Source organism: Salvia hispanica, chromosome 4, assembly GCF_023119035.1.
Source record: "Salvia hispanica cultivar TCC Black 2014 chromosome 4, UniMelb_Shisp_WGS_1.0, whole genome shotgun sequence".
In the NCBI taxonomy this organism is placed as follows: Eukaryota; Viridiplantae; Streptophyta; class Magnoliopsida; order Lamiales; family Lamiaceae; genus Salvia; species Salvia hispanica.
This window is the reverse complement of record NC_062968.1, coordinates 42,339,771-42,352,669: the sequence shown is the minus strand read 5'-3', so window position 1 is coordinate 42,352,669 and position 12,899 is coordinate 42,339,771. Positions and strand designations below refer to the sequence as shown.

The 12,899-nt window shown below is 32.6% G+C and overlaps 1 protein-coding gene across 1 annotated transcript; it reads left to right on the top strand.

Annotated features, from left to right (window-relative positions):
• Nucleotide 1: 1 nt before the first annotated feature.
• On the top strand, nucleotides 2-4,698 carry LOC125221110 (fimbrin-2-like; the record flags this gene model as incomplete). Its single annotated transcript, XM_048123236.1, has 12 exons — nucleotides 2-174; nucleotides 264-435; nucleotides 558-596; nucleotides 766-834; nucleotides 918-1,034; nucleotides 1,459-1,670; nucleotides 2,371-2,526; nucleotides 2,750-2,949; nucleotides 3,056-3,213; nucleotides 3,714-3,810; nucleotides 4,112-4,203; nucleotides 4,289-4,698. Coding segments are annotated over 12 exons (1,674 nt in total), but the record flags the coding sequence as incomplete, so codon positions are not given.
• Nucleotides 4,699-12,899: the final 8,201 nt, after the last annotated feature.

The window sequence follows — 12,899 nt, the reverse complement described above, 5'->3', positions numbered from 1 at the left end:
TTTGAAGTCTCCTACCTCAACATTGCTCCATACCATAAGCGAGTCTGAGAAGGCTTCATATGTTGCTCACATCAATAACTATCTAGCAGAAGATGAATTCTTGAAAAAGTACCTTCCTTTAGATACAGCAACAAACGATCTCTTTGAGATCGCCAAGGATGGAGTTCTTATATGGTGATGATACTATATTTTGTCTTTATCATCTTTTATATGTTGAGTGTTGCTCTGAATACTTAATAACAGAAAAATGCCTCTTGATGCAGCAAGCTTATAAATGTTGCTGTGCCTGGAACAATTGACGAGCGGGCTATTAATACAAAGAGGGTGCTCAACCCATGGGAGAGGAATGAGAATCATACCTTATGCCTTAACTCTGCCAAGGCAATTGGATGTACTGTTGTCAATATAGGAACTCAAGACTTTATTGAAGGAAGGGTATGCTCACGTTATAGGACAATGATATCATTTAAAGATTACGGTTGTGGTTTTCAATAATGAATTTCTCCACGGCATGAATTACAGGCTTATATTTAACTTGCTTTGTGTCTGATTTGCAGAGGCACCTTGTTCTTGGGGTCATATCTCAGATTATCAAGGTGAGGATACTTGCATGCTTAACAATAATAGTATAAGATATGATATTCCAATGCTAGAAACTGAACAGCTTGGAGTTAGATCTTTCAAATGTTAGACCGAAAGTTATAAAATCCTTCCACTATTTGCCCCTTGCTGGAACTTGACATCCAAGTTCATGTGTTGTTCTAGATACAACTGCTGGCAGATCTCAATTTAAAGAATACACCACAGTTAGTGGAGCTTGTTGGCGACAGCAAGGTACTCACTTGTGCTTTCAAGTTTCAACAAAAATATGGATTTTTCCCATATGTGCACGTTTATGATATTACTTGATAATGTAGGATGTGGAGGAGTTGATGAGCTTACCACCAGAGAAGATCCTGCTCAGGTGGATGAATTTTCAGTTAAAAAAGGGAGGATACTCAAAAACAGTTACAAATTTCTCATCTGACGTGAAGGTAAATGCAGATGTCAGATGTGTAAAAATACTTCAATTTTCAGCTTTTGTTGTTCTATCATATTGCAATATATTCCTTCCTGGCAACCTTCCCATAGCTGCTTAGGGTATTTATACAGTTCTTTTACAGATATAACATATATATATGAGTTTACTTAGTTATCTTTTTCAATCCTAACTGGGAGCATGTAATGGTGTTTTCAGGTGCTGCCATAACTCGATGCATTTTTTATTAATTGAAGCTTGAATAAATATAAAATTATTTAAGAATTACTTCGAAGTATCTCACTGATGTTTATAAACTTCTCTATCCTGAAAGAAAATTCAGTATATGTATAGCAGTGGGTTTTTTCCTGTTCTATCTCAAGTATGCTATAATTTTTAATGGTATGTTTAAGGCATGAATTCTGTCATGATTTATGTAGGATGCAGAGGCTTATGCTCATCTGTTGAATGTTCTGGCTCCAGAACACATCAATCCTTCCACATTGAAAGTTAAAGATCCTCTGGAACGAGCAAAGTTAGTTCTTGAGCATGCCGATAAGATGGGTTGCAAGAGATACTTAACAGCTAAAGATATTGTGGACGGTTCTCCGAATCTTAATCTTGCATTTGTAGCACACATCTTCCAGCATAGGTGAGGGGCACTGGAAAAATTTAACTTTGACAAGTAAATGTTCCTATGAATTATGTATGCAGTTATGCACCAAAATATGTTGGATGAAAAAATGCTTTGCAGCCACGAGTTAGATAGTATAACTTCTTCTGTTTATACTAATATCAATTTAGGCTCTGTTATCTGTCATATCACTTCATGCTCTGAAATAAATTGAGTTATAGCCAACTGCAAATACTAATAAGACTTTCACTTACATTGCATCTTTTGAATAACTTATTCCCTCTGTTTTTTTATGCTTGTCCCTTGACCTTGAAATCTCTAACTTTCAGAAATATGCTATAGTGTCCGCTTCAAGCATGATTACTACTTACGAGTATCAAATTTTTGTATATTATAATGAAAATTAGCTTTTGCCGATTTTGGTAATACATATATGCCAAGTGACACATAATGTTGAAAATGTGATCTACTCAGAGTTTTTCTTTTTCTTTTTTAATTAATGTTTTGTTGTTTCTCATGTAATTCTCCCATGCGTAATGCTTTTCCTGATACACATACATTCTCTCTCTCTCTCTCTCTCTCTCTCACACACACACACACACACACACACACACACACACACACACAGACTCACACACACTCACACACATACTCACACATATTATTTTCCTTATTTTATTACGATATTGCTTACAGTTATTTTTAATTTCATATGAAGGAATGGACTGTCAACCCAAACAAAACATATTTCATTTCTTGAAACTCAACCTGATGATGCACAAATCTCCAGAGAAGAGAGAGTATTTCGTTTTTGGCTAAATAGTCTGGGAAATTCCTCTTACATCGATAATGTCTTTGAAGATCTCAGAAATGGGTAAGTGTTGCTACTAACAAGTCAAATCCAGCTTCCATTTCTGCTTCATGGTTTCTAATTAAGATGTACACACTGTAAAAATTTATTATGTTTTTTATTACAATCTTGTGCCTTTTTTTTCACTAGATTTATATGTGTAGTTAAATCTACAATTGGTTCTTTTAAACAGAAGATTTTTTTAGCGTAAATGTATTAAAGAATGCTATCATTCTGTTGTGTGCAGATGGATACTCTTAGAGACACTTGACAAGGTGTCTCCAGGGATTGTTAATTGGAAAATTGCTTCTAAGCCACCAATCAAAATGCCATTCAGGAAAGTAGAAAATTGCAACCAAGTTGTCAAAATTGGGAAGCAGTTGAAGTTTTCCCTTGTTAACGTTGCTGGAAACGATATTGTTCAAGGAAACAAGAAATTGATACTAGGTATATTCTTAATGAGGGGGCTATAGGCTATTGAGCTCATTATAACTCCTATTATTGTCATGTAAATATTTCATGTTAACTTATGTGTTTTAACTTTACTCTTCAGCCTATCTATGGCAATTGATGCGATGTAACATGCTTCAACTATTGAAACATCTAAGATCCCATTCTCACGGGAAGGAAATTACTGATGCTGACATTTTGGAGTGGGCTAACAGCAAGGTCAGAAACGCAGGGAGCCAAACCTGTATGGACAGTTTCAAGGTATTAATCTTTTGTTAATTCCCATGTTCACACTAGTATTACTTAGAACCATTGCTCATGTTTTTTTAGGTGATGCTCCAATTTTATTGCCATAACTATAGTATAACGAGCATCTTTCTATTCATGTCTTGAAATAATTCTTTATCCCTCCCCCCAGGGTACATCTGTTGGCTACCTGCATTAGAACTTGTTATTCTTAAGCTTTGCTGAAGCCTGATGCCGTTGTAACATTCAAAACTTTACACAGTATAGTACTTGCTTTAATTGTAATCTTATTAATCCAATGCTGGGCAAGCTTGATACTAAATATTCTATTCTTCATTTAATAATAACAGTGAGTTTACAAAGATAATTCTTTTGATGCCACTAAGCTAATAAAGTACTTTAGCAGCACCTGCATACCAGCTTTAGCTTAACTTATCCATGCAAGCACACTGGTCAATTTTAGCACCTGATATTTTTTTGTGATTCCTGAAAGTATCTACAATATCCAACTGCAGGATAAGAGGTTGTCTGATGGAATTTTCTTCCTTGAGCTTCTTAGTGCTGTGCACCCAAGATCGGTCAATTGGAGTCTTGTCACAAAAGGATCAAGTGGTAAGTTCACTTCTAACTGAACTTGTAGGTAGTTTTTCTTTCCGTCTAGTATTTCATGATTATGGTGTGAAACTTTGCATAACATTTTGGTAAAGCATTGAATTATTGGCAATTTATGTATACCTAACCTAACAAGACAGGATGTGTAACAAAGTTCTAACAAAGTGCGTATACTATGCTCGTTTTAATTTCCTGGTATTGGAGAATATCACGCAACAATATCTTTTTGTCCTTTTCCTTCTGTCATCATTTTCTCTAGCATGCAACTGAATCTTAGGGGTTGTATCTTTGAATGTTACAGAGGAGGAGAAGAAAATGAATGCAACCTACATCATTAGCATTGCAAGGAAACTTGGATGTTCCATATTTTTGCTCCCTGAAGACATAATTGAGGTATTTCTTGTTTCTCCTACACGAGCACAATTCACGTTTTCTACATTTCCTTATTCTTACATATTAATTTATCTGAATAAATTAGGTGAATCAAAAGATGATGCTGACATTGACAGCAAGTATTATGTATTGGACCTTGAAACAACAACCTGTTGAAGACCGAGCTTGTGGAGGTTCAGACACTGAGACAGGAAGCCTTGTCGACTCGAGCTCAAACTCGACAGTCGACGACACAGCCTCTGAATCATCAACAGATGACAGCAGCAGTAACTGATGTCGCCTTGACATCGGGTAAGAAACCAAGCAAATAGTATATTGTATTGATTTTTGATTGGAAATTTTGGAAATGGTTAGTGTTTTTGAAGGGTGTAGAGAAGAATATTGAGCGATTTGAATGCAGTTTTTTTACTGAAGCAGAAAACAGCTCATGTATGTATGTGTATAGCCAAAAAAAACGTGTATTTGGATTGGTATACAAGAGTGCTCCTTGTACAACCTTTTGATGCCAGATTTATTGCGTGGTCTTTGCTTGTTGGCATGTAGCAAATAATACTAATATTCAATCGTGAATCATAGTATACTCCCTTCGATCCATGTTAATTGAGTCATTTTTTAATTTTAGAAACTTCCAAGATAATTGAGTCGTTTTTATTTTTGGCAAAAAGTAACTTTCTAGTGTAAACTGAAATAACTAGCATCTCATTTCTCATTATCCACAACTCAAAAGCATTTTAGTTCAACCTATTTCAAATCAACAATAGCGACCATATTTTTGTGGATACTCGACCAAGATTCAGGCCATGATTGATTAAATTTGTAAAATTTTATAAAGGTAAATGACGAGGCATAAATAAATAAATAAAACTTCAAGCCATAAATTGCTTTTTTATTTATTCGGACGAAATTACTAAGCATGAATTGAGTCAATTTTCTTCCTCAATTATAATTCGGGAATTCGTCGAAAGATCATGTACTAAATATTATCATCAAGGGGTTAGATATTTTTTAGTATCAGGTACCAAGTCAACGATCAGCATTTTATTTTTATACTATGTACAATTTTTGGAGTAAATTTAGGATTTAAAGTTACCACTTATTATTTTGGATATCTCAATGGAGATTTTGTTGAGGGAGTATCGCAATAGGCTGGAAAAGATGTAGTGATGGTGGTTGTCGACCTATTATCAAAATACACACATTTCATAACCCTCTCCCATAATTTTACTAGGAGAGTTGTGGCAGTCGCATTCATCTGAAATATAGTGTCCCCTAGTTGATCATTTCTGATCGAGATAAAGTGTTCATGACTCATGAGCCTGTTTTGGCAAGAATATTTCTCCAAATATAGATCAAGTTTTGAGAAATAACTTCAGTGCTTTATTGTAGATCGATCTGTGTCATGAGAGAATTAGTTGGCAAGGGCACAAATAGTGACTTTGGAAACGACACAAGTTTCAATGCGAAATTGGTAAAATAATATTGAGAGAGAGATAATGTATTTTAAAGCATTGTTAATGGATAGTGGAGCCTACGTCAATATCAATGTAATGTGTTGTGAAAAGATTTTCATATATAGAAGCAGACTAATTTTGTGAGATAAAATAAAATTACAAAAAAAGGACAAATTTTTGGGGGATGGATAAAGTACAACTTATCACCGAGCTATGAGAATGAAACCATTTGAACCGGTACACGCTCCTTCCACAGTTGTGCCTTATGAGATAGAGTCATCTTTTTGTACCAGAAGTTGACATGATGCTATATTATCGTGATGAAGTGGTTAAGGAGTTAAAAGATAACTTAGAGTTGGTACGAAGACAACAAAAAACCTCTAGTTGATAGCGTCTCCATGGAAAAAGGTAAATTGAGAGATAAAGAGAAATAACTATCAATTTACCTTCTCAATTTACCTCAAACTTCCTCCTTATCGACAATTTATCATTTTTTGACTCACACTTCTGAAGCTTGCCAGTAAATTCTATATGGGCTATTTTAAGTGTTAAGGCCGATGGTAACCAATTATACCACGAGACATTTGATGACACAAATTGGTACATATCAGCAATGGAGGTCATAACAATTTAGGCTCATAAATATAATATTTTTGCAAGAGTAGTACTGGGATAGATGACCCTCTGAGAAGTCCCCGTGTTGCACCCCTTTAATAAAAATATATTTTTCAACAAAAAAAAAATTAGGCTCATAAATATATTTGTGTACACTAGAAACTTTATTAAATATGTTCCGTAAACATAATGAATCAAATGGATTTAAATTTTAAGAAATACTCCTTCTGTCTCATTAAAGAGTGTAATATTTTTCTTAGTATTTCTATCCATTGAAGAGTGTAATATTTTTCTTAAAATACAGTTCTATCGATCAGATGTGTTGCTACAACCTTATGAAATATGATCATGCAATTTGGGAATCAGATTCAAGAAATGATGATCAAGGATAAGAAAAGTATAACTTCGATTTAGCATCCACGATTACGATAAGCCATAGGTAGCTGTCCACTGATTTTGATATTGCAACTAGTCGAGCCATGATGAATAGTGTTGATTAAGCTCAAATTTTATTCTTTATCAAAATCGAGTTCGAGTTTTATCTAACTATTCAATATTACTACCTATTTTTCAGAGGTTGATGAGCTTATTCGATCTAATCAAGCCTAAACGTGCCTTTTAAATTTGTAGTTAAATATATTCTTTAAAATATAACATTTTACTTAAATTTATAGTATTACTAAGGCAAACTATAAACATAATTTGCTCATGAGCTTATAAATTTGATTGGATGAGTTCCAAATTTACTTAGACCATCTCCAATGATACACTAAAATCTAAATTGAAAAGATAATTTCCATAATGGTACTCCAAAAACAATCATATTTTTTATTTTTGAGTAAAAAATAGTACAATACTTATTTTTAAGTTTATACTAAATCAAACTAAAACTTTTTTAAATTTTGTGAGTAAAAAGGCATAATATAGAGAATATTATTTTAAGTTTGAATTTAGTTTAAATGGTTGGAGTAAAATCATATTTGATGCGACATTTACATTAAAATGGTTTTTGTTTAGTGTAGTTGGTTGGAGATGCTCTTATTTAGTTAACCAGATTTACAAATGGAATGGAATGATATTCTTATTGAGTTGAGATAAAACTAGAACTCAGATAGCTTGACACGTTTGCAACTATTATATAGTTTCAATAAAGTATATAATTAACGGGTTGTGTTAGTGTGCTAACTAATTTACAGCAATAACTAATAACTTTCAATTCTGTGTATTAAAATTATCAACACAAAGACATAGTTATATCAATACAACATGTAAATTTAAATATCAACACAAAGACATAAGTTTATCAACACAAGAATATTGATAAATTTATGTCTTTGTGTTGATATTTTTAACATACAAAATTGATATTAGTTACTCCCTCCGTCCCGCTTTAGCAGTCCCATTGACTTTTCTGCACTCGTTTTGTAAAAATGATAATAAATAGTTAAAGTGGAGAAATAATAAAGTAAAAAAGAGAATAATGTAGATAAGACTTTTCGCTATATTATTCCCTTTTTTACTTTATTATTTCTCTACTTTAACTATTTATTATCATTATTACAAAACGAGTGCAGAAAAGTCAATGGGACTGCTAAAGCGGGACGGAGGGAATATTAATTATTATTGTAAATTAATTAGTACTCGATCACACGACTACAACTATATTACTATATCATCTCCATTCCTAAAATTAGGTTATACTACATTATTTATCTCTGCCAAATTTTAAAACAACATATAGCTAATAACAGGCTTAATTACTTGGTTTTCTTTAAGGTGAAAACTTAAAATCGAGTGGTTTTAGTATTCCCAAATTTTATATATATGACTATTAGTTCATGCTGAAGTCTGAAGTCATTAATACAAGAAGTGCACCAGGGACATTAGTGGTCTACCTCCATGCGACGTAAAATATACGGTATATATATAAGTCTATCTTTTGGGTCCAAAGAGTACTACTTGATTATCACAATTTTATTTGTACTATATCATGATCTCTAATTGGTCAATTACATGTCTAATTGAGATTATGATCGACCAAATTAAATGTTATTATCGACGCAATGACAGTATTGTATTTTGCAAATATTTGTGTAACTTGTTAAAACAAATAACTATTTCAAACTAAGACCTAATTAAAGTCAAGATTAATGATGAGATTTCAACAAAGTCCCTAAATAATCGAGTTTGTTAATGTGCTGTATAAGAAAATAACCCTTATCAACATCAACTAACCACAACAATTATTGCACTTTAATTTAGTTTTACTTTGGTAGTTAAAAACAAAATTTCCCAACCATCTGAATATTAGGCAACCATACTAGCAGCCATTTAAAACTTCTTACAAATAAATGTTAGATCTCAACTAATTATATTAATAATGATATTACCGATACATTACATATATCGTGATTGATTAATTCATTAACTTCAAACACAGCCTAGCCAAACCATTAAGTCGGCCGCCGCCACCACTGTGTAACTACTCAACTGAATTTTATTGCTTAACGCCAAAAAGGGATGAAGTGCAAAATGGATCATAATATACAACACAACACACATGGAGAACATATATTTATATATTCACACAACTAAGGGTTAGGTTGTGGTAAAAATTAACTTTAATATGATGTCTATAAACGGAACATTATGTTAATATACATTATTGTTATTTTGGATTAAAATGCATTATCATTGAATCAGAATAAATTATTTTATGCATCGATATAAAGTAATGTAAATAATAAAAAGGGATATTGGTATTCAATTCTAGTATTTTAATGAACTTTAAAAGTGATTATATCACAAATTTTACATTTTGTGTCTTATTTTTCATGGTGGGTCAGTTACTATAATCGACTGGTGTACATGACTTTTTATACTCTAGTTGGTACAATTAAATGAACATAACTTTCTACGTAGGTTTTTATCCTATTTGTCACGAACATTAAAAGTGGTCTAAAATATAACAAACGTTTCACGGTTGGCAATATAGAATAACTTTTCGCTGATAATATCTTATTTAAGTAGGTTGGAAAATAACATACATAATGTAAAGTTTGTGATATTTTAAATAGGGCTGAAAATTTCGACATGACACAAAAAACCGATGCGAACACGCACGAAGTTAATGGATTTTCGGGTTGGGTTTGGAAATATCATTAAGAAATAGTTTTATTATATTTTTATTTTAAAAATATTATAATTTTGTTTTACTATTTAGATTTAAATCTAAGAAAGTTTTAAGCGTGTTATATCTTGTTTTTACTGTGGAATATCAGGTTTAGGTCGTTATCGTGTCGTGTCAACTCGAATTGTATCGTATTATTATCAATATAGCTTAAAATATTTGATATGATACGAAAACTCGACACGAACAGGGGCACAGTTAATGAGATTGGGGCATGCCTTATTGGGCTTGGTTCCTTATCAAGTCGACCCAATAAGATTTGATGATTTTGGACGGGTTTGGTTGAGACCTTCTTACTGGGTTGATTCGATATCGAGTTGATCCCAATAAGAACCCAATGTACATAATTTGTCAGTCCTGATTATAGATCACTATTAAAGTTTGTGGGATATACAAGAATTTGGCTAAAAATTTTTGTTTTAAAAACCAATATACCAAATAAAAAGACAAGATAGTTATAGTTTGGTTTGGAAATTAATGGTGATTATTTATTAATCAAAATCTATGGATTAAGTTGGTTTGAAATTAAGAAGTGAAAAGGAGTTTAATTTGGTCCCGAGGAGAAGAATATATATATATATATATAAGTATATTGCAATAATGGAGCCAAAAGACGATGAAAATGGCCCACCATTGAATCGGAGGTAATGGCAACATGTGCGAGCATATGGTGGTTGGCCCTTATCCTACCCCACACTACTCTTCTTTCACCTCCCTGAATTATAATACTACTTCTCCAATCCATGAAATGTTGTCCATATTTAACTTAGTGCGGATTTTAAAAGAGGGGAGGAAATGTTCGTGAAAAATGATAGTGGAATACAGATTCCACATTTATATATTCATTAATTTTACAATAGAATGTGAGTGTAATGAATTAATGAAAAATGGACTTAGTTACCAAAATTGAAAAAAAAATAAAGTGATCAATATTTTGCAGACGGACCAAAATGATAAAAATGGACAATAATTCACAGACAAAGGGATTACAAATTTTAATAAACTAAAATAAAATTGAAGATTGATTCTCACGTCTCCTACTCACCTCCCATTTTCAATCCTCTCTTTTTTAATATTCTCCTTTTCCTCATTCTCTTTTCTCTCTCTCTCTCTCTTACAACTCCAACTGCAACAAGTAGATCTTGTGTCAGAAGGCTGGGACTGAAACTCCTGTTTTGTCGTTCGAACAAGAAGGTCCCTTTTGTGTCAGAACCAAATCTTTATCTGCAAGAAATTATCAGAAAAAAACCCTAAATATTATTCTTCAATTCAATTCAATCCAATCCAATCTATCTTCTCCAATCTCCATGACCATGAATATTCAGCCTCTTAATTCCAGCACCATCAAGACTAGGTTTGCAGTAAAGTTTCTTCAAGCCATGAAGAGACTGAACAAGAGAAGAGGCATGAAAGATAGGTACAAAAAATACCGGGCGACGAGAGCAGCGGCGCGCGTGTCCTTGGCGGCTGCAGTGGGGACAGAGAGGGCATGGAGCCGGGCCGTGCTTAGGAGGATCAAGAAGAGGCGTTGTAGACTCAGCAGGAAGCGTGGATTGATTGCCAGGACGACGACAAACCCTAGACAAAACCTACGAGGATTGGTGCCCGGTGGAAAAGGAATGGATTATTGCAGTTTGTTGAGTGAAACTGCTCATTACATAACATGCCTTCAAGCACAGGTTCAGGTTATGCAAGATATACTCCACCTCTCTTCCCCTTGAAGTTTCAACAAAACAAAACCAAACCAACCATCTCTCTCTCTCTTTATGTTTCTTGATGATTCAAAAAGATAGAGATGGTCTACCAAATGAAGGAGTTCATCAGTCTTCAGTCTTCTCCGATATGCAAAAGGTATACAAATATATTGGGATGGTTTACTCATGTACAGATAGAGAAGTTATATCTAGTTTTAATTTCTCTAATTCTTAGTTTTCCAAATAGTATGTAAAACCTTAATTTCCTTTATTATGCATGTGTACTTGCTATCTATTTTTCCAGTGCCGATTGCAATCTTTTTTTGAACTCGCCAACATTTTTTTTAACATTTTGAATCAGTTTTCTAGTTTTGTGCTTAAAAAAAATTAAAGGTTTTAAGAAAACAATTTTCTTAATTATTACCAGGGAAAACCGTATGTTAGTATTGTTCTGGAGAATTTTGAAGGAAGCAATGAGTTATTGAGTCCCCTATTCAGATATTTCCAGGGATAAAGTATTAATGTTAAAAATATTCTTGAGATTTTTCAATGGGATTGTTTTAATGTATGACTTAATATACTAATGCTGGTATGTGCTTATTTATTTATTTTTATTATGTATTTTTAAAAAAAAAAAATTGGGGAAGGGAGCCTCAGTGGGAATGAAACCAAATTCCTTTAATTTATTTTACATAGAAAAGAGAAATATTCATTGTTTCATTTTACCTTTTAATCCTCAAAACTGAATTAACCTTACTCTATAAAAAATAGTTAAAAAAATATACTTACTGTGTCTGCTATTAAATACTCCCTCCGTCCCACATTTGTAGTAACATTTAGTTATGGCACGGGTTTTAAGGAATTGATGGAGTGTGTAATTAATGAAGTGAGAGGTGGAGTGTGTAATAAATGAAATGAGATCGTGGAGTGAGATGATAGAGTGTGTAATAAATCAAGTGAGATGAGTGTGTAATAAATGAAGTGAGTTGGTTGAAGGTGAGTCCTCTTTGACTTTTTGATTTTTTATTTTTGTTTTGATTTATTTTAATATAGATAATGACATTTGGGTGTAATTTTAGTGAATAATGAGGTAAAATTTTATGTGCAAATATGGTAAATTCTAAATCTTACTCCAAATATGGGACGAACTTTTGTGGCAAAATGTTACTACAAATCTGGGACGGAGGGAGTATTTCATATGGCTACTATTATGATTTGCTTAACTATTACTCCACTATTCCCACTCTAATTAACATATTTTTTATATTTGCCGCTTCTCTTTAATTGACACATTTTTCCTATATTGGATGTCACACTCTAGTTAACACATTTCATAAAATGAAAATATTATTATTCCTATTTTATTCTTTTTATTCTCTCTTTACTTAATTCACAAAACAAAAATGCATAAAATCCCATGTCGAAAATGAAATGTTCAACTGAGAGTGAGATAGAGGATGTATTAAATATCTTATTTATTTTTTACTATTTTTAATAAACAGATAACACGTTGACTAACTAATTACATTTAGATTTTATTAAAATATTAATCTTTAAAAATTACTCCATTAACATTTTATATTTAGTTTGCTTTATATTCTTTAAATATGTGTCGAGTCAAAGTGAGATATTTATTCAAAGATGGGGAGTACTTTAGCAAAATGTGCAAGTGTTAGACCTTTATAATCTTAAATAAAATCACTGGTAAAAAGATTTTTGTTTCAATTGTAATTCCCCGTCTATGAT